The 19,408-nt window shown below is 41.4% G+C and overlaps 3 protein-coding genes across 4 annotated transcripts; 1 reads left to right on the plus strand and 2 right to left on the minus strand.

Annotated features, from left to right (window-relative positions):
* Positions 1-787: 787 nt before the first annotated feature.
* Positions 788-5,784, plus strand: chmp5b (charged multivesicular body protein 5b). The gene is made up of 8 exons (XM_072688015.1): positions 788-932; positions 2,102-2,206; positions 2,450-2,496; positions 2,713-2,806; positions 3,152-3,223; positions 3,435-3,543; positions 3,735-3,850; positions 4,006-5,784. The coding sequence occupies exons 1-8, from the start codon at positions 864-866 to the stop codon at positions 4,054-4,056; spliced, it is 663 nt and encodes a 220-aa protein (XP_072544116.1). The 5' UTR covers positions 788-863; the 3' UTR covers positions 4,057-5,784.
* A 1,851-nt stretch (positions 5,785-7,635) lies between these two features.
* On the minus strand, positions 7,636-13,690 carry fastkd3 (FAST kinase domains 3). 2 transcript variants are annotated; one of them, XM_072688014.1, is made up of 7 exons: positions 13,596-13,690; positions 10,746-12,175; positions 9,974-10,059; positions 9,699-9,873; positions 8,860-8,926; positions 8,639-8,705; positions 7,636-8,363 (listed from the first exon to the last, which is right to left on the minus strand). In XM_072688014.1, exons 2-7 carry the CDS (start codon positions 12,148-12,150, stop codon positions 8,208-8,210), a joined length of 1,956 nt encoding a protein of 651 aa, XP_072544115.1. In that variant the 5' UTR covers positions 12,151-12,175; positions 13,596-13,690; the 3' UTR covers positions 7,636-8,207. The 2 variants fall into 2 exon arrangements, with proteins under 2 accessions (XP_072544115.1, XP_072544114.1); XM_072688013.1 differs by having other exon boundaries at positions 8,639-8,753.
* Positions 13,691-15,322: 1,632 nt separating this feature from the next.
* myl12.1 (myosin, light chain 12, genome duplicate 1) lies at positions 15,323-19,237 on the minus strand. The gene is made up of 4 exons (XM_072688016.1): positions 19,154-19,237; positions 17,097-17,302; positions 16,567-16,728; positions 15,323-16,176 (listed from the first exon to the last, which is right to left on the minus strand). Exons 2-4 carry the CDS (start codon positions 17,278-17,280, stop codon positions 16,004-16,006), a joined length of 519 nt encoding a protein of 172 aa, XP_072544117.1. The 5' UTR covers positions 17,281-17,302; positions 19,154-19,237; the 3' UTR covers positions 15,323-16,003.
* Positions 19,238-19,408: the final 171 nt, after the last annotated feature.

A 19,408-nucleotide genomic window follows, 5' to 3' on the forward strand; every position in this document is an offset into this window, starting at 1 on the left:
GGGGAGGAGTGAAGAAAGAAGAGGAGAGGAGACAGGAGAGGAGAGGAGACAGGAGAGGAGAGGGGAGAAGTGGAGTGAAGAAAGAAGAGGAGAGGAGACAGGAGAGGAGAGGAGACAGGAGAGGGGAGAAGTGGAGTGAAGAAAGAAGGGGAGAGGAGACAGGAGAGGAGAGGAGACAGGAGAGGGGAGAAGTGGAGTGAAGAAAGAAGAAGAGAGGAGACAGGAGAGGGGAGGAGTGGAGACAAGAGAGGGGAGGAGTGGAGACAGGAGACGAGAGGAGAGGGGAGGAGTGGAGAAATGAGAGGAGAGGAGACAGGAGAGGAGAGGAAACCGGAGAGGAGAGGGGGATGAGTGAGGAAAGGAGAGGAGACAGACAGGAGAGGGGAGGAGTGGAGAAAAAAGAGGAGAGAGGAGGGGCGGAGTGGAGACAGGACAGGAGAGGAGAGGAGAAAGAAGAGGAGAGGAGAAAGGAGATGAGACAGGAGAGGAGAGGAGAGGGGCGGAGTGGAGACAGGAGAGGAGAGGAGAAAGGAGATGAGACAGGAGAGGAGAGGAGAAAGAAGAGGAGATGAGATGAGACAGGAGAGGGGAGGACAGGAGAGGGGAGGGGAAAAAAGGAGAGGAGAAAGTAGAGGGGAGGAGAGAAAAGAGGAGACAGGAGAGGAGAGGAGAAAGTAGAGGAGAGGAGATAGGACAGGACAGGAGAGGAGAGGAGAGGAGAGAAAAGAGGAGACAGGAGGGCTGTCTGTGTGACTCACTGTAACATGTGATGAAGGCGTGACGTCAGGGTGAGGCTGCTTCCGGGAGTTTTATGTAGTGGCTCTGCTGCAGTTTCTGTTGTTTTGAAGTAAAACAGTCTCAAAATGAACCGCATTTTCGGCAGAGGAAAACCCAAAGCTCCACCACCCAACCTCACGGACTGTATAGGAACTGTAAGTGGCGGTTTTGTGAACTTTTACAGAGCTGTCTAGCCTAAGAAACAAAGAAAATCTGACTGATCGAGTCATGCTCGCTGTCCCACACAATAGACTCGGCCAGCGGGGGACTGTCAACATGGCTTTTATCGTCCTAGCTAACTTTATTAAAACCTAGCTAACTGTTTTAAGGCTATTGTTAGATATCTGTGTTAATAATAGCTACCTCACGTGTCTAGTAGTGTAACGTTAGCTTGCTTAGCTAGCTAACTAGCTATCTAGTAAACAGACTGGCTTTGTTTTTTAGCCGGTTAGCATTGACGTGATATTACTGACCAGTCTGATCAAGAGATTTGACAAACTGAACTTGTTGCTGTGGCACTATATTGCTTAATAAAGAGAGTGAGCTGACTCACCAAAGACGAATATTTACTTTGGGAATGGAGAAGAAAGCAGTTAAGGGATGACATTTCTGTAGCTAGCTAACCAGTATCACGTCAGTGGCTTGAACTGGTGTAGACACTCTTTGCCAGTTCAGTTCGGTGATCAGTATTTAATATTACAATGCCTTGATTATACAGAGCTCTGATTTCATGCTATACAGTCTGGTTTGCCTTAGAAAATTATACATTTGAATTCAAAGCAGTACAAAATGGCTCATCCTTTACATTAACAGTGATCTCGTGAAATGACTGAGCAGTAAACAATGTGGAAACCTTCATTTCCAACCCCTTTAAGATCCTAACAAGCCTGAACAAATAGTTTACAAGTTTGTACAAGTTGTATAAAGTTTTTCAAGAGTTGACATTGTTGACCTGCTGGTGACCCCCCCCCCCCCCCCTTTACTCAACCCAGTCCCATTCCACATTTAGGATCCCAGATCCCAACACACTAGGTTAGAGCAAGACTGTGGAACTGTCTAATGGACCACAAGGTTTGAGAAACACACAAAAACAATGTAAATATAGTTGTAAAGCACAGACACTGTCTCAGCCATTGGTCAGTTGTCAGTCTTAAATGGTGGCAGTGTGTGTGAAGGTGGCTCGACAGGGAGACAGGGCGTGTGACTAAACCGGTCACACACGTTCTGAGCATACGCTACGGATACACTACGACGTTTCATTTGCCGTGTCATTGCTGTGTATAGGCCCTGTTTAAACTTCTGCCCCCTCTCTATCTTTCTCTAGGTTGATTCGCGAGCTGAGTCCATTGATAAGAAAATATCCAGACTTGATGCAGAGCTGGTGAAATACAAAGAGCAGATGAAAAAAATGAGGGACGGACCATCAAAGGTAAAGCACAGTCCAACAGAAAACATGGTGTTATTGCTCAATGAGTCCACATAGCTTAAGTTATCATGTACTTGTCTACATGCCAGCTTGTATGAACTTCTTTAAGGCCCTAAAATGAAGATGTGCATTTCCATCGTGGATTCTAGAGTGTGGGAAATCCTTAATGATCATCATTTTCCTAGATCATTCCTGAGTAACAGTCCTAGCAGTACTGATGATCTGTTTTCGTGTCATTTCTTTCAGAATATGGTGAAGCAGAAAGCCATGCGAGTTCTTAAACAGAAGAGAATGTGAGTACCCTGAATGATTCACTGAAAACACACATTGCTAGCACTGGGAGCCTTATTGCTTAAATGGTCAGCTGTGCTATGTATGCAGTGCATGCCATTCTCCTCCAGTTAAAAGGCGAATGATTGCAGTGGATAGCAGTTTATGAAATCTTATATAGAATAGAATAGAAATACTGTAAAGGCATGTGTTTATTGCTGATACGTTTGTATCTGCAGGTATGAAGGGCAGCGAGATCAACTGATGCAACAGTCCTTTAACATGGAGCAAGCCAACTACACCATTCAGACCCTTAAAGATACTAAAACAACTGTAAGGGGCTACATTTTCATCTCTTAATAATAAGAATAACAGTACAGTTAGTACAAACAGTACTCATTCAGTATTCAGTAGGGAAATGATACAGTGCTTCCATCTAATGCATTGCTGTAATCTGTATAGAGTGAACAGTTAACCCAACATGAGAAAACAGTTATGTGATGCTGTAACATGCTGTACTAGCTTTAAAGAAACAAGTATAATGTTTTATATAATGTTTTGCATATATGTTATATATAATGTTATGCATTGTGTTATAGCCCATTAACTGTCAAATGGCTGTAACATATTTATTTACACCAAAGCACTGTGCTCACATAAAGGTCTTGTGTTTGACAGGTGGATGCAATGAAGATTGGAGCCAAAGAAATGAAGAAGGCGTACAAGAATGTGAAGATAGATCAGATTGAGGTAAATGCTAAACTTTTGCCATAATAGGGTTTTTTTTGGGGGTTTTTTTTGACATTTTTAGTCTTTTACCATGTACTGATGTATCATTCAAGAATAGAAATGTGAGAATGTGTGATCTCATGTAGTGCATGTATTAGGAAAAGCCTTTATAAATAACGTACTGGGCTTGCAGAAAGTAAAGCTAATGCAAGACAGGTTGTGTGCATTGTAGGATCTGCAAGACCAGCTGGAGGACATGATGGAGGATGCAAGTGAGATCCAGGAGGCTCTGAGCCGCAGCTACGGAACACCAGACATCGACGAGGACGACCTGGAAGCAGGTTAGTACAACATAAAAGGTACAGGATGCTGAACGTCAACCTGTACATGGCTCATCGCTAACAGTGCTATTATTGGTAGTAGTAATTGTCCGCGTATGTCCGTGTATGCTTGCATTTCAGAACTTATGCTATCACAATTTACAAATTTAAATATAGTTTGAACTAAGAATGACGGGGTCTGTGTTTGTTAGAATTGGATGCACTTGGCGATGAGCTCCTTCTGGACGAAGACACCTCTTACCTAGATGAGGCATCCACTGCTCCATCTATACCGGAAGGAGTGCCAGGAGAGAAGAACACTAATCGGGTAAAGACAGGCATCAGTAACAGCAATACTAGAACATCACTGTGTTGCTTTTTCTGGATTTTTTCAGTTTTCTTTTTGGTCTCTTATCCTCTTCTTCTCTTCTTCACCTCTTATTAGCCAACTAATTAACAGCATGGTTTTGTTTTCTTACACAGGACGGAGTGCTGGTGGATGAATTTGGCCTTCCTCAGATTCCAGCCACATAAGAAGAGAGAATTTTGACAGCACACACACATGCCTCATAGCATCTGCTATACAAAAAACAACAGCTGGGACATTTTGCATTTACACTTGTACCTTATTATGAAACAGGATCACCTACCTTAAATGCTCTGGGGAAAAGATAAATACCTGTAAGCACAGCCAGTTTCTTGGTCTTGATCTAATCCCAGATTATTATCTCTTTCTGCTTTGTAAGGAATGTATCTACCAATAATCATCAGGAACTGTTAAGCTCTGTAGTTATGATTGTTAATTTTGATTTCATTTTGACCAGGTGAACAATTTCTTTATTTTGTTTTCTAAAGGATCTACCTGGTTGACTTTGTACCGCAACACTGTGTTGCCAACTACCAACAAATAAATTATTCTATATTTGACAACATGGTTACAGGGCCTTGCTGCAAAAATATGTATCTCCTTAGTTTTTCTTCGTTTTAAGGCACAATTGGCTATAAACTGAGTAAGTGGACCCTTAATTATGCAATTTTAGTCCTTCCATTTTAACAGGCAAAGGTAATTGGACAAACTATCCTGTTAAATATAAGGTCTGTTTTTAATTCTTAGATGCAAATCCTTTGCAGTAAAAGACTGCCTGAGCTCTTGAGTTGTCTTCAGCTGCTGCTAGCTCATGGATCTCTCTGTCTTCAGTTAGTGAAAAACATGCTCAATTAGTCTGAGGTCTGTTTACTGACTCACCGATTTGACTGACTGAATTTAAGCATCTGGTATAGCTTTATACACTTTTTAAAAAAATCATCCTGCTACTTTCAGCAGCAGGCACTTTATAAACACAATAAACACAAGTAACTCAAATCCATTGGCAGCCATACATGCTCATGCCAAAACAGTGCCTTTCATTCTCCAAAATCAAGGACATCTTGGTTTCACCTGTCCTTAGGATCTTGTTCCAGAAGTATGCAGATTTTTTTTTGTTTAAAGATGTTTATAGTAGGGTTCACCTTGAAGTAAACCCTCTGTATTGTAATTCATTGGGTCTTTTGATTACAGGCTTTTGCTATTTATGATATTCTTGCTCTCTCAGAAGTGTTCTGTGCTTTTCCAGACCTTTTGGTTTTGCTGAGCTCGCTGGCACATTCCTTCTTTTCAAGAATTGGGTATTTAGCTGGGGTGACAATATTTTAGTCTTTAAAAAAAAAAAAAAAAAAAGATGACACTGGGGACAAAATACAACTACATTTGTACATCTACTCATTTATCAGGTTTGGAATATTTGACTCACTTGCTTTATGACTTTATGATTTGTGTGTTTTGTTCTTAAACCTTGAATTTATATGTTGGTGTTTAAGCTTTTTTTTTAAGTCTCTTTTTAAGAGACTTAAAAAGAAGTGAAAGATAAAGTATTTGAAGTGCTGTAAAAATCTACACTGAACCTAAGACAATTAGAAGCTAGAAGCTAACAATGAACGTAAAATCAGAGAGAATTCCTGGCTGGACGCCTTTTTTTGGTTTCCAAAAAGTCCCAAAAATATCTATTATATATAAGAGAATATCTGGTAACCTTAGATTTAGACACTTTTATTGTTTCTGCTGTCCCTCTGATATGTTTTTTTTTTCTCCCAGTCTAATGGTGGCCTTCTTTATTTGCATTGTCGCCTCTTTGAACCAAGCAATAAGAATTCTTAAGCACACCTGCTAAGTTCAGCTCTTGGAATCAACTCCAATAAAGTGCTTCGTCATCATTTTTCCAATTACTTTTGAGCCTGTGAAAATGGAGGCATATGGACTTAATTCCTCTGGTTAATGCAATATTTTGTTAAACCCTGATAACGCCCTGATTTAAAGCTCAAAGGTGGCATTTTGGACCTGACTGATTCTCATATAGACTGCCGATTTACCCAGCCCTTAAAAAACAAAATGAGGCTGTTGTGGGAGAAGATTATTCCACATGAATGTGGGATGAACCTCAATTCTTAAAAAGTTGGGAGGCTGGGTCAATAAATATATGTAAAAAAATAAATAAACAGAATGCAATGATTTGACAGATCTGCATTTTATTACATAGAACACACATCCAATGTAGAAAGTGAGATGTTTTTATCATCTCATTAAAATATGAACTCAACTAGAACTTAATGGCAATAAAGCATCTCAAAGAAGTTGGGACAGGGCCATGTCCACCACTGTGTAGCATCCTCTCTTTTAACAACATTCTGTAAATATGAGGGAAGTTAGGAGACAAATTGCTGGAGTTTTGGGAGAGGAATGTTGTCCCAATTCTTGTCAGATGTAGGATTCTAGTTGCTCAGCAGTCCTGGGTCTTCTTTGCCAGATTTTTCTTTGCATTATGTTTTCCACTGGTAACAGGATATTGTCTTGATGGGAACATATGTTGTTCTTAGAGAGGCAGGCTTCTAAACTGTAAACTGATAAGTTGGATGGTCTCTCTCCTCGAGTCCGTGTTTTCCAAAAAGAATTAAAAATTTTGAATGATCTGAACCACAGAACAGTTTTCCATTTTAATTCAGTCCATTAACTTGCATTTGTGGATTGCATGTTCACAGACAGTGATTTCTGGAAAAGTGCAGTGACCTCCAGTACAGAATCAGGGCCTGAAGGTCACGGACATCCAATATTGACTGCTGGCATTTTCCCTTGTGGCGCAGAGATTTCTACAGATTCTCTGAATCTTTTGATGATATTAATTACTGTTGCTGGTGGGATATCCAAAGTCTTTTCAATTTTATGTTGAGGAACGTTGTTCTAAAAATTCCACAATTTTTAGACACAGGTTTTCAGATTGGTGAATATTGGCTGCCCATCTTGGCTTTACCTCGCTGACATGCTTTTTTAATACCCAGTCATGTAAGTTACGTTTGCTCCTTCAGCTTTTTTTAAAAAAAAAATTTTTTATTTTTATTAGTACCACTTACTTTTCCCAGCCTTTTGTTGCGCCTGTCCCAACATTTTTGAGATGCATTACTGCCATCAAGTTCTAAATGAGTTCATGAGGAAATACCTTTTCATTAAATGGTAAAATGGCTGATGCAAGTTCTATGATCTGTTGTAAATAAAATACGAGTCTATGACATTTGCAATTCATTGCATTATGGTTTTATTTACATTTTACACAGCATCCCAACTTTTGGGAAGATCACAGGGTGTACAAACGCATCAAGCATTTGATCAAAAGGAGGCGAATCAGCTGCATCAATTTTGTAAAATGAGCCAAGACATATACAGACAAGACAAGACAACCATATTCACCACAGATGGAACTTGCCTTCTGCCTTTAACCCATCTGTGCAGTGAACGAACACACACACACACACACACACACACAGGTGGGGCAGAGACAGTTAAGGGCCTCGCTCAAGGGCCCATCAGTGGCAGCATGCTGAGCCAGGGTATCAAACCCCCAACCCTGTCAGCTTCTGAGCCACCACTGCCCCTATAATCAATTGTAATATAAAAAAAAGTGTAAAATCAATTGTTTATAAAACATATTGAACAGTCAAATCATGTTCATTCAAAACAAATGAGACTTCACAGTCCACTGAATAATTTCCTCAATAATCACTGTTAAATAAATTATGGCACAGGAGTTTTTTAAAAGACCATTTTCCTTTAATGTCAAAAATAATTTACACATTTGCGTCAACGCATAAGAGCCCATTGTGACAAACGTATCACAGACTCAACATCCTGGATGCGTCAAAAGATGTGTGTGAATGTGTGCACGTGACCTCATTTACAAAAGACCAGTGTGCTTGGTTAGTGCTTGAGAAAAAAACAGCTCATTTTCAAAAGTCAATTTTTTGCTTCTAAAGACAACTTACACACATCTGACACTTAAAACTATGTAATAAATGTCATATAATCAGTTCCCTCAGTCCCCATTTCTAGAAGGATGAAATCCAAGTCATGGAATCATTGTTGTGACATATGTTAAATTGTATACAGAAGCAGTCATATGACTTCTTTATATATAAGAAGAAAAACAAACAAACAAACAAAAAAAACACTAATGAAATGCTTGATTAATTGAACTGGGTCTGGGCTCTTATGGGTCAAGTTTATATTGTATAAAAAAATACATTATATCTTCATATGAACAGCAGCAGTACTAGATCACTGACCTTTTTTATATTATTATTATTATTATTATTATTAACATTCAAAAATGTCTATGGTCATAACAGCCTGCCTCTGCTTGTGTCTGTCTGTGAGGTGAATCAGTGATCACCAGCTCAGTCTGTCGGAAGATCTTCTTGTGCAGGTACTTCACTATCTCTGCTTTGTTCTCCAGCTTTTTAAACTCATAATAGGGAATCTAGAGAGAGTGAAAGAATTGAATTATGTGGTGTTAAAACTTGTAAGATCTCGGTTCTGAATCGGATTTGACTTCAGAATACATACAGATGATAATACAGAGGTGCAGTATGGGTTACAGGCAGGGATATTGGTTAATGGCATGGAAAGATGCAAAGAATCCTTACCATAATCAATCCAGAACAGGTCAACAGGTACTCAAGCAACCTACTGAGCATCAATCTTGGGTATCTAGGCATAAAACTACAAGAGGGTGCACAGATCACGAGCACTCACCTGAACAACTTCATATCCCAGGAGCTTCAGGTGCCGCTGCTTCATCGCTTCCTTCCCCAGAAGCTGTCTGGCATTGTAAGCAAAGCGATTGGGCCCGTCAATGCACAGAGCAATCCTGAGCACAAAGAATGTACACACACAAACACATAAAAGTATTAAAAAGAGGATAAATAAGCTCTTGCATTTTGTTTTTTAACAAAACACATATGAAGGCATATTACCTTTTTGACACATTGGCATTACCGACAGGTACGACATAGCCTTCTGCGTCTAGTTTTATCTCCACATCTGAAAAAGGAAATTGGTGAACAATAGGACATGTTTGGCATGTGTGTATGGCTTAATATTGTAGCACACTGGGTTTGAGTATTTCGATCTACAGCAGGGGTACACAACTCCCCGAGTCCCCGAATGCCGGTCTCCTGAAAAGTCTGATAGTTGCCACACTTAAACTAAGTAATTAGCTGATGAGGTGAATCAGGTGTTTGAGTAGGGCCTTTGCCAAAATTAGCTGGAGATCAGCCCTCCAAGTAAACTATATCTACAGTGAGTAAACTATAGCAAAATTATGGCCTGTAAAAACACTGTCCAGTTTGCTACATGCTTGCAAATCCTGCAAATATTCCTTTGGCAACAGAGGCCAATTCACTGTACTCAGTCTGGGAGAATATCTAAATAGTGGTTTATTAGAATCTGTCCCTACTGATGTTGTGATTTCTGTGATTGTGTATCGCGAAGAAGTCTTTAAATATCGTGCCATAGTACGTTTACCATATCACCCAGCCCTATCCTCTAATTTATATATCCCAAACGTGAACCACTGTTACAAGAATATCAACATTATTTGCATCATCAAAGAGTGGTCATCATGTTTTGGCTCACCAGAGTATGCTAACCAACATTACTATAAAAACAAATATTCTGGCCTTAAAACTCACAAACACTGCCAAAAGTGGGCCGTACATGCAGTACCCAAAGCGTGTACTTAAACGCAGCTTTAGGTGTGTCTGTACACGTTGTATTATTTATTATTGTTGTTGTGTTGTCTGTACTATGTTACCAATGTTGTAGAAGTTCGGTGTGACGACTCTGAAAACAAAGTAAGCTCGAGTCCCCAGCAGTTTCATCAGGCCAACCTTCACGCCGTGATACAGTTGGGGTTCCACTCTGGTCTCCAATGAAGATTTTGCAAACTGGAACGACTTCACACACAGCTTGGGTAAAAGCAAATGACCCTGCCGTTGTGCACATGTTTAAGTTAACAAGACATCCGATTAACAGTAATTTCCATTTCTTTTGTTTAAATATAGTAATATAGGAACTGGGAATACCAACATTATAAAATGGACATTCCAGCTTCACAGCCATGTAAAGCTGAGTAAGCTGGGCCAGCACGGCATGATCAATCATACTATTCTCCTCTGTAAAACAAAACAAACAAACAAAGATGAGTGATATTACACTGTTAGCATAGAAAGCATCTCAATACACACTGGAAGTAATCATACCCTCAGGCCACCCTTAGATATTCTCAAAAAGGCTTGTACAAATCTGACTAAAGAAATTGGTACCATTAGATATGAGAGTTAGCTATGTATATTGAAACTGGTATAACATCAGTATTGGAAGGTAATAATGCACTGCCACTATGGCCCGAGGGTCATGAGTACGAATCCTGAGCCATGCTGTTTTGCCATCAGCAGCCGAAATTCGAGAGAACACAATATACGTGCTCTCTGCAGGAGGGTAGATGCCTCCTCTCTCTCTCCTCTCGTCACTCTGCGCCTGTTAGCTGGTGCTTTGGAGCTGGAGGACTCAAAAAGAGGAGGTGGCTTGCTTCGCATGTGCCGGAGGAGACGTGTTAAGACCCTAGTCTCCTAGTGTTGGGAGCATTGTTAGTGCTAGCGGGAGTTAAGAACGGGTGGGTAAACTGGCAGACATATGGCAGGCATATTTACAAATGTTTATGTATCAACACTGGCAGAAATAAATAATTATTACATATTTTGGTAATTATGAAGTGCTGCAGTTCTATGGGAACTCTGGGCTGCTCCTGAAGCTTTGCCACACCCCTTACATAAACCGGTGTATACTTTGGGGGTCTTACTTTGAAGTTCCTGCAGAAAGAACGGGTTGAAGACTTTGGAGACGAAGTTGAGTGGGTATCTCTGCAGCAGGGCGCAGGCGTACAACAGCTTCACCAGGTTTTCGGGTTGAAATTGTGTAAACCGGGCATTCAAGACAGATTCTACCTTCCGGAAGAATCGCCCCGCCTCCTGAGGCACATATCCAACCACTCCCAGCGCCTCTATCTGATGGGATATTTGCGTAGTACTGTACTCATCTGCTCTGTACACAAAGCTTTCAGCAACCGCGTCGAAGACCGGTGGCGAGATGATACAGCAATGCCCAAGATATTGCATGACCCTAGTTATCGTCTCGGGTTCAGCGTTAAAGACTGTATTAGGCACGTGGCGTTCCAGCGCTTCGACAAGAAGGGAATCGCGGTGTTTATAGTGCATGAGTGCCGACAGCACCACAGCTAATTCTGCATCAGTGAAGTTCGGGAGGTGGCATACAGCCTGTTTGCAGAGTGCCTCTAGGAGTTTTAAAACCCGAGCTTGTCTGAGAGTAACTAGCACATCTAGCGTTTTACTAACCATTCCAGGGTCCATCCTTGGGGTTAGACTAACTGCCTGGCGGTTAATTTTATTGAGCAAGTTCTGGTAGCGTCCACTTTCAGCCACTCCGGCAGCTAGCATTCCATAGACAACTGTCAGCTCATCTGTATTCAATTCAAACAAATCTTTATTCTTGAGCTGTTCCATGACCTGTGCTAGCAGAACGCAGTCTGGCCCTTTCAGTGCAAAAAGAGCACTTGCTAACCCACACAGTGCACTAATGCTTAGGCACCCTCTGTCCAGCCTCACCTGGCTCTCAGACACCAGCCTGAGTACCAAACGGCTCTGTGGATCCAAGTAGAGACGGGTGCAGCCTACTAGAGCTTGTATCACCACCTCATCTTCCAGCTCAGCAGAGTCTTTTTGCAGTTTCAAGCATAGCTCGACCAAAGCTGTATCAGACAGCAATGCAGCAGGGTCCCGAAGGCCCCCAGCTCCGTCCTGCTCCAGATCAGCCAGCCGTTGGAGAACAGAGGCAGCAGAAGCACCCGAAAGTTGTGAAGAGGAGCGCACGAGGCGCAAGACCTGCTCAGAAGTAGTGCAGGAAGAGAGGCCATCTTTAAAGACGTGATCCTCTTCAGGGCTCAAGCGGTGCAGCGAAGACGTGTGATGTCCCTCCACGGAGGTGTAGCGGGAAAGCTGGACGGATCCAGACACAAGAAACGCAGGCTCCTGACTTGTGATGCATAGCCATCTCCGTCCCGGTTCGACAGCAGAACAGCCGCTAAGCAGCTGGCGGCAAGCCGAGGAGGTCCAGATGGATGGCGAGAAGAAAAGGGGAACCACGGCATTCCTCAACACGTGCAGCTTCTGCAGCACCATCAGAGCCATGAAGGAGTGCTATAACATCCTTTACCTGGAGACACAGCAAGAAGGAAACGGAGAGATGGCTCAGATGAAAAAAATTATGGTTTTAAAAGAAAACAACAACCTACTAGTACTCATTTACATATATCCACCTATTCAACACAGCAGTTTAAAACTGACAGTGGCAAGGGGCCGTCTAAAAAGTGCAGACATTGTTTCAAAAAGTAGAACAATTACAGACATAAAAGGTAAAGGTGCACATATTTGTCACTGTACAGCAAAAAGTGTCCTCTGCATTTTACCCATCTGTGGTAGTTAACACACACACACACATACACACACACAGGTGAACTAGGGGCAGTGAGCGCACACACACCTAGAGCGGTGGGCAGCAACTCAGGGAGCAGAGAGGGTAAAGGGCCTTCCTCAAGGGCCCAACAGTGGCAGCTTGCCCAGCCTGGGTATCGAACCCACAACCCTGTCACCAATAGCCTGGAGCTCTAACCGATGAGCGACCACAGAAATCCTAACTGCAAGACATAAGGAGCTGGTTGGGTTTTAATTATGGAGACTTGAAGCCTACTGAACAACGGAGAGGACATAAAAAATAAATCTTAATACATTTTGACAGATGGATTTTTTTTTCACTTCAGACATTTGAAAAACAAATTAATACTCCTACTTATTATTTTTTTATTATTTATTTATTTTTCTTGCAATTTTGCACTGCCACTTAACCCACCGCTTGCACTAGCAATGCCCCCGACAATAGGAGGGTAAGGACTTAGCACGTCTCCACTGACACATGTGAAGACAGCTGCATTACCGGGCAGCCGACCTGCTTGGAGGAAAGCGCCAGGTCCCCAGCTCCACCTCACCATACAACAGACACCTGTGCTGGCCAACCCCACATTAAGAATAATGAGGGGAGAGAGCATGGGCAGTTGTGCTCTCTCGTACTCTGGCCGCTGATGGCAAAGCGGTACACAGGCTCCCATCTTCATCCTGTTAGGTGTGATTAAACGTATACCATGCCCTCTATAAGGTTTGGAACAAAGACACACTTTTCCTTGATATGTCCCTCTGCTCCACAGCTCAACATGTCTAATCAAACCAGATCAGATGTGATTAAAGCACACATCACACGTTTTACATCACCGTCAGCTACCACAGATAAACACCGCCTGAAACTGTCTGTAAAGATGTCCAGTATCTATAAAGTATATAAGGTGTCATAATAATGACGCAGACCAACGGGACTAGCTGTATTCCTAACAGCACGTTGTCCAGACGTATTTCCTCTGCCCTTGTGTAACTGAACTTGAACGTACCACTGAGCTCCATGCTGTCCGCTGCCCATACTACTGCAACTGTGATGAGCACAAAAGCGCACTGGCCACACACACACACACACACACACACACACACACACACACACACACACACTGAATATAATCTACAAACTTTACCAGATCACACAGAGTCACTGATTTTCTGCTGTGTTGGAGTGACTCGGCGTGCTACTCCATGTTCTGTAAACACCGCGCATGTCTGTTGAGAACTGAGGGCGGATTGGTTTAGCTGTGCTTCGGTGGGTGGAGCGCGCACTGAAATGTGCAGTGTTCCCATTGGCGTGCTCGCATTCTGTACTGTGTACTCTAGCTAGTCAACTATAGGAAGACCTTCTAATATGTAGTTCGCTAGGCCCTGTATACTTAACACGCGTGAATATCCTTCCTTTTGGGCCACTGGGAGTAATTTCTGAGGATTCAAATCCCAACTAGATGCCCTACAAATTCACTAGTCCTCAAGTACACGAGCACGATGCGCTAGCGGCCTGCAGCGCACAAGCTAAGCGACCTAGTTAGAATGCAATGTCGCGTATTGGAGCGCAGCCATGCAGTGTTCAAGGGATGCCTGGCTCAGTGCTGTTTTTAAAGTTCAATGGCTCTCATTCACAAATTACTGTCAGTAAACCTTGGAGGAAATTATGATATGCGCTGATAACTAAAATTAAAAAAAACATAATTTCCTCCAAGGTTTACTGTTTCCAACCAATGCACTTTAACACAAGTCACGTCGTACATACGGGTACCAAATGTGTAAGTAGGAACTTCCGAGGTGCACTTGAAGGCAGCATTATCAGCTTCACTGAGTGCTTGAACTTCACTAAGTTCACTAAGCAGCGTTTCAGTAAGGCATCAATAAGGTATATAATAAAGTACAGGACTCCAAGCACTAAACTAAAATGTATATGGGAGGTTATAGTCAGTCATTATGGTGAATAATGAACACTAAATGACTAGGATTTCATGTAAGGGCTAGCTGGTAGAGGTCGACCGATATTTTTTATTTTAGCGGCATCGACCGATTTCCGTGTTTAGTTAGCAGCGCCGATTTAAAGCCAGGCACGTCCGCGGGCAGCCCCGTGTTATTGGTGAAAGATAGGTAAAGTGAGGAAGACTCAGCGAATGCAAATGAGTTTATTATTAAGGCAAATTATTGTTTTTGCACTAAAAAGATTTTTGATGATGCTAAGTCAAGTGCAAAAAAAAGTTTTTATTCACAGTTGGTTACTGTGGACTTTGTTTCATATAAAAATACATAAAGTTTTTAAAGTTGCACTATTATGTATGTATATATATATATATATATATATATATATATGTGTGTGTGTATGTGTGTTTCATTATTTTTTTATTTATAAAGTTGGTTCACGTCAGTGTTCAATAAAGTTCAGAAATGTTGTGCATCCATGTATTATTAGTGACATCTTAGCACGCAAATAAAGCGGAACTCTCAAGCATATCAACGATCAGCAGACCCTGACCTCTAAACATCAGCATCAGTTATAGAAAAAAAAAAACCCAGATCAGTCGATCTCTACTAGCCTGTCCATACACTATACTCCTACACCACAGCAGTAGGTGTGTGATCTCACGGCAGCCTGTTAGTACCTGTCAGGAATGAGCAAACATACCTAGATATAATCTTACTGTGCCATTCCAAATAATGGTACTGGGTTAAGCGCATGTTTAAATGCTTGGATTTAGATTTGACAAAGACCTAGAATTAAGGCTGGTTTTCCAGCAGTGGATTAAACATAGTCCTAAACTAAGTCCAAACCTCTTCAGCAAACTTCAACGCTGCTTAATGAACAACTTGATTAAAACACTAGACAAAAGACCACAACAGATTGTACAAGGATGAGTAATTTATTCAAAAAAAAAAAAAAAAAAAATCATATTTATTATAAAATGTAAAAATACCGCTAGATCAGACCATAACAGCAAAGGTGCCTGCAGCATCTCACCCACTGCTTCACATTTGAACAGTTTTAAAGCACTGAGAAACTGGACCTTTTAGAGGTCTGAAACTGGTAAGTGCATGTGTGTCTGCTGGGTCAAATTAAAGATATACCGGATGGGGGTTCGAAATCTAAAAGACGTCATCAAAACATAATCCATAACTCTTGATTAATCATGCATAAAAAAAAAAACCTTCACCATTACCCCAGGCAAAACCTAGCCAATTACCAATGTGAGTTCAGAGTGAATGGGGTTGAAGCCAACCACACACACATATACACACACACCACCAGCAGCACAAAACCGTGCACGATCCCTCACTTGACCTGTTCAGTACGATACAGTTCAAACAAAAAGACATCCTTTACCCCGACACGTTCAGTGATCTGTGAAAATACTAGTCCGCTTTTCCTACCGAGTATATCTTTAACTTAACCACACACAAACACACAGCAGAGTCGTTGGCAGCGTTTCAGAAGGGCTCCAGAGCATTACACAAGGCTCCTCTAGTGGAGAAATGGGGGGGATTAAAAGAGGATGGGTTGACAATGCGTGGAGGTTTTCTGGGTTTAATCGTCCTTGTCTTTGGCTCCGTGTTTGAGGATACGTGTGAACTCCACATAGTTGAAGTTGCTCTTTTTGTCAATGGGCGCCTCCCTGAAGAGCTCGTCCACCTCCTCGTCTGTGAATCGGTCACCCATCGTGGTCAGAAGCTCCCGCAGGTAGTCTTCCTGAATGAAACCTGAGATGACAGGAGGAAAATGAATAGGATTTTAAAAACACATTGATTTTACTGAAGTTTCGGCTGCTTTTCCTGGATTACTTTCACAGTTAGAAATACCAGAGCTTACAAAAACCCATGTAGTACCAAGTAAAGCTGATTAATAAACAAACTCAAACATGGAATTACCATTCAATGTTCTCAAAAGTATAGATTAAAAAAAGTATATTAATATTAAATTACAATGCTTTTCCCAAACATACTTTTAATAGTGTCTGCTAAAAACCTACTAAGACTGACCTCGTCCAAAGTCACACTAATTAAAGACTTGCGCAACATCTACAATCACTCCAGCAAAGTCCTACAGCTAAATTACTTGTTCTTGAGATTCTGCAGGTTAAAGAGGCTTACCAGTTCCTTCCTCATCAAAGCAGGCAAAGGCGTTGCGGATGACATCCTCTGGGTCAGTGCCGTTCAGCTTCTCTCCAAACATGGTGAGGAACATTGTGAAGTTAATGGGCCCAGGAGCTTCAGTCATCATCGCCTCCAAATAATCATCTGTCGGATTCTTGCCTGAACAGGATATAAAGAGGTAAATCTGTAAAAGCTGACTAGTATGTTCATCAATTAATAGTAAACACAATACACAAAATAATATATAAGGGACATTTGGTAAAAGGGTTTGAATTGATCCTTTTTAGCTTCTCAGCTCTTGCATCTTCACCTCTCAAGAATGTAACAATGTTCATTTGCATAATGCAAAGCAATAGGGAGATAATATTCTGCATAGCTCACCTGTAAGCCATTTAACAGCTATTGTTAATGGCACTACAGACATACATTTTTATCATACTGTGTCCACATACAGTTTGCATGCTGGAGTGAAAAGGCCCATGATGTTGCTCAGTGTCTTCACAGACTTGCATTCAGTTGAGCCTTACCCAGAGACGCCAACATGTCATGCAGATCTTCCTTGTCCACAAATCCATCACGATTCTGATCAATCATGTTAAAGGCCTCCTTAAACTCCTGGATCTGTGACTGGTCAAACATGGCAAAGACATTGGAAGTTGCGCGCTGAGGGCGCTTCTTGGTGGTCTTTCCCTTTGCCCGTTTGCTTGACATGTTGCCTCTGTTGTGTTTCTTCCTAAAAGGACAATCAAAGTACTTCAAAGTAAGCAGTACGAATCAACACGGTGAGCCCTCATTACAGCATTAATAATAATAATAAAATTATAATAAATTCACAATTTTAACAACTTTGTTCTGCAGCTGTTTATCTCACTGATGCTCATACTACTAAAAGCCATGAAGAGCCATTTTAAAAATAGGTAGAGTGGATCATGTAATTACCTAAATAGGATTTGAGCAGTCATGCCTGGCAAAGCAAGTCCAGGACAAATCTAACAATGTAATGCTGATGGCCAAACATCCTGTGCTTCCTCTATAAAAGGAAATGTGCTAAATGGTTCATAATCATTGTCTTTAGTTTTTTATTTATTTATTTACTTTACACAATGAGACAAGATCGAGTGACTCATATGAGAGCAGAGACTTTTTAAAATACCATTATAACCAAGTTAACGTACAACAATCAGATTAGAAGTGCCTTTTACCTTTTTTACCTTAGGATAACTAATCATCAATCACCCTATACAAGACCCAACAGATGAGTTGGCATTAAGGCTTTCTTAAAATGCTCATGGCTGATGAAACGCAGTAGTTCAACTTGGGCGGATGCCAGACCATTATACCAGTAAATAGCTTGCTAGGGTTGTTTAGGGCAGCTAATCACTCAGCAGGCAGGAATTCGCCCAGTGTCTGTGTTCAGCCAAATTATCTGCCATGTCAGTCAGCCTCTCCTTAGTAAGAGAAGGTGATCACTGAAGTCTACAGACAGTATGATGAGCATTCATAAATCATAAGGCACTCAATTAGCAGGTCAACTGTGACTAGAAAGCTGTGCTGAAACTGTCCTATATTTCCACCCAGGAGACTGCTATACATAGAGCTACCAGTACAAGTTAACCCAGTTAATGAGGCAGAGTCTTGCATTAAAATAAATAAATAAATAATCAGAAAATAAATAAAATACTGTAAATATGCCAAGCAACATAGATCAGGGATTATCAACCCACTGGAAAAGGACATAAGACACTATGATGAAAATAAAACAATAATAACTGAAACTGAGTAATCTCTGCTACCATTACTAAACCGAGGAGTTTACTCTTTTTAATGCTTCATCGTGTTGATTTTCTTTCCCAGCTTAAACGAATGGGTCAAAATGTATAGTGCTAGCTACCATACCCCAAGTTTAAGATCAAATGAAGATATGAGAGGTGAATTTTGGCACTGGCATTGCTAACAAGTTTAGACAGCTCTTTTAGAGAGGAACCGTCCCACATCAAATACGACTCGATCGACTAAGCTACCCACATAAGAGAACTGCGGGCTGGACAACATCCCCGTTTATAGATAGCACTATGTCCACTGATCAATCTCTATAGGACAATCAATCAAATTTCTGCTATGTTTCATACCACAGTGTATCGAGCTGCACTCGCGTTAGCAGCTAAAATAACAGACCCGGGCGGTGAGGAAAAGCCCGGACACATAGATAACAGCTCGTAACCAGCTGCGACCAACTGCGCGCAGCCGTGAAATGCACATGAGCATTCGTGCTAAGCCACCCATTACATTTGCATGTGTAATATGTTCCTGTTATTCTAATAAACCACTCTCCAGCTTTCTAAAAACAGTGTATTTATCTCCGCGCTCAGCAAAAGCCCTCGCTGCGGCTACCTGTCTGTTAGCACACCGCTAACGTTAGCTAGCTAGCCTTACATCCGGCTTCAGTTGCTAGAGGTAGCTAACTATGCGGGTTTTGGTCAATGTAAAGCATTCAACACTTCATATTCCGCGACAGATTAAACGAAAATGAGAGTAAATAAAAGAAACGTCGACAATTTAGCTGAAACGAAGCCCAAAATCTCACCTGAAACCCGACGGATAAACGGCCTGAACAGCTCAGTTCAACCACCGCCCAAACTTCCTCATAACCTCAATGGTGGGTTCCGCTCAGGCTGTCCAGACCCGACCAAGTACGGACATAGGGGTGTACCGACAAAACACGTTAAGAAAATCACACAGAAACGAAAGAAATCAATGTGAAAATATTAAACAGCTGAATCACACGTCCATTTATTATGTAATATTTGTGACCTGCTTCCACAGTGTTAGTGTTAATTTT

The sequence above is a fragment of the Salminus brasiliensis genome, chromosome 9, assembly GCF_030463535.1.
Source record: "Salminus brasiliensis chromosome 9, fSalBra1.hap2, whole genome shotgun sequence".
NCBI lineage: Eukaryota > Metazoa > Chordata > Actinopteri > Characiformes > Bryconidae > Salminus > Salminus brasiliensis.

What these genes read in the sequence shown, in the direction of transcription:
- fastkd3 (XM_072688013.1), bottom strand. Translation starts at nt 12,150, where the DNA reads ATGGCTCTGATGGTGCTGCAGAAGCTGCACGTGTTGAGGAATGCCGTG. An exon ending in CTTTCTGCAGGAACTTCAAA is followed by an intron (nt 10,060 to 10,745) that starts GTAAGACCCCCA and finishes TTTGTTTTACAG; the next exon opens with AGGAGAATAGTATGATTGAT. An exon ending in ACCGAACTTCTACAACATTG is followed by an intron (nt 8,927 to 9,698) that starts GTAACATAGTAC and finishes TTCCTTTTTCAG; the next exon opens with ATGTGGAGATAAAACTAGAC.
- myl12.1 (XM_072688016.1), bottom strand. Translation starts at nt 17,280, where the DNA reads ATGTCAAGCAAACGGGCAAAGGGAAAGACCACCAAGAAGCGCCCTCAG. An exon ending in TGACATGTTGGCGTCTCTGG is followed by an intron (nt 16,729 to 17,096) that starts GTAAGGCTCAAC and finishes TATCCTGTTCAG; the next exon opens with GCAAGAATCCGACAGATGAT. An exon ending in CTTTGATGAGGAAGGAACTG is followed by an intron (nt 16,177 to 16,566) that starts GTAAGCCTCTTT and finishes CTGTCATCTCAG; the next exon opens with GTTTCATTCAGGAAGACTAC.
- chmp5b (XM_072688015.1), top strand. Translation starts at nt 864, where the DNA reads ATGAACCGCATTTTCGGCAGAGGAAAACCCAAAGCTCCACCACCCAAC. An exon ending in TGAAGATAGATCAGATTGAG is followed by an intron (nt 3,224 to 3,434) that starts GTAAATGCTAAA and finishes TGTGCATTGTAG; the next exon opens with GATCTGCAAGACCAGCTGGA. An exon ending in GAGAGAAGAACACTAATCGG is followed by an intron (nt 3,851 to 4,005) that starts GTAAAGACAGGC and finishes TTTCTTACACAG; the next exon opens with GACGGAGTGCTGGTGGATGA.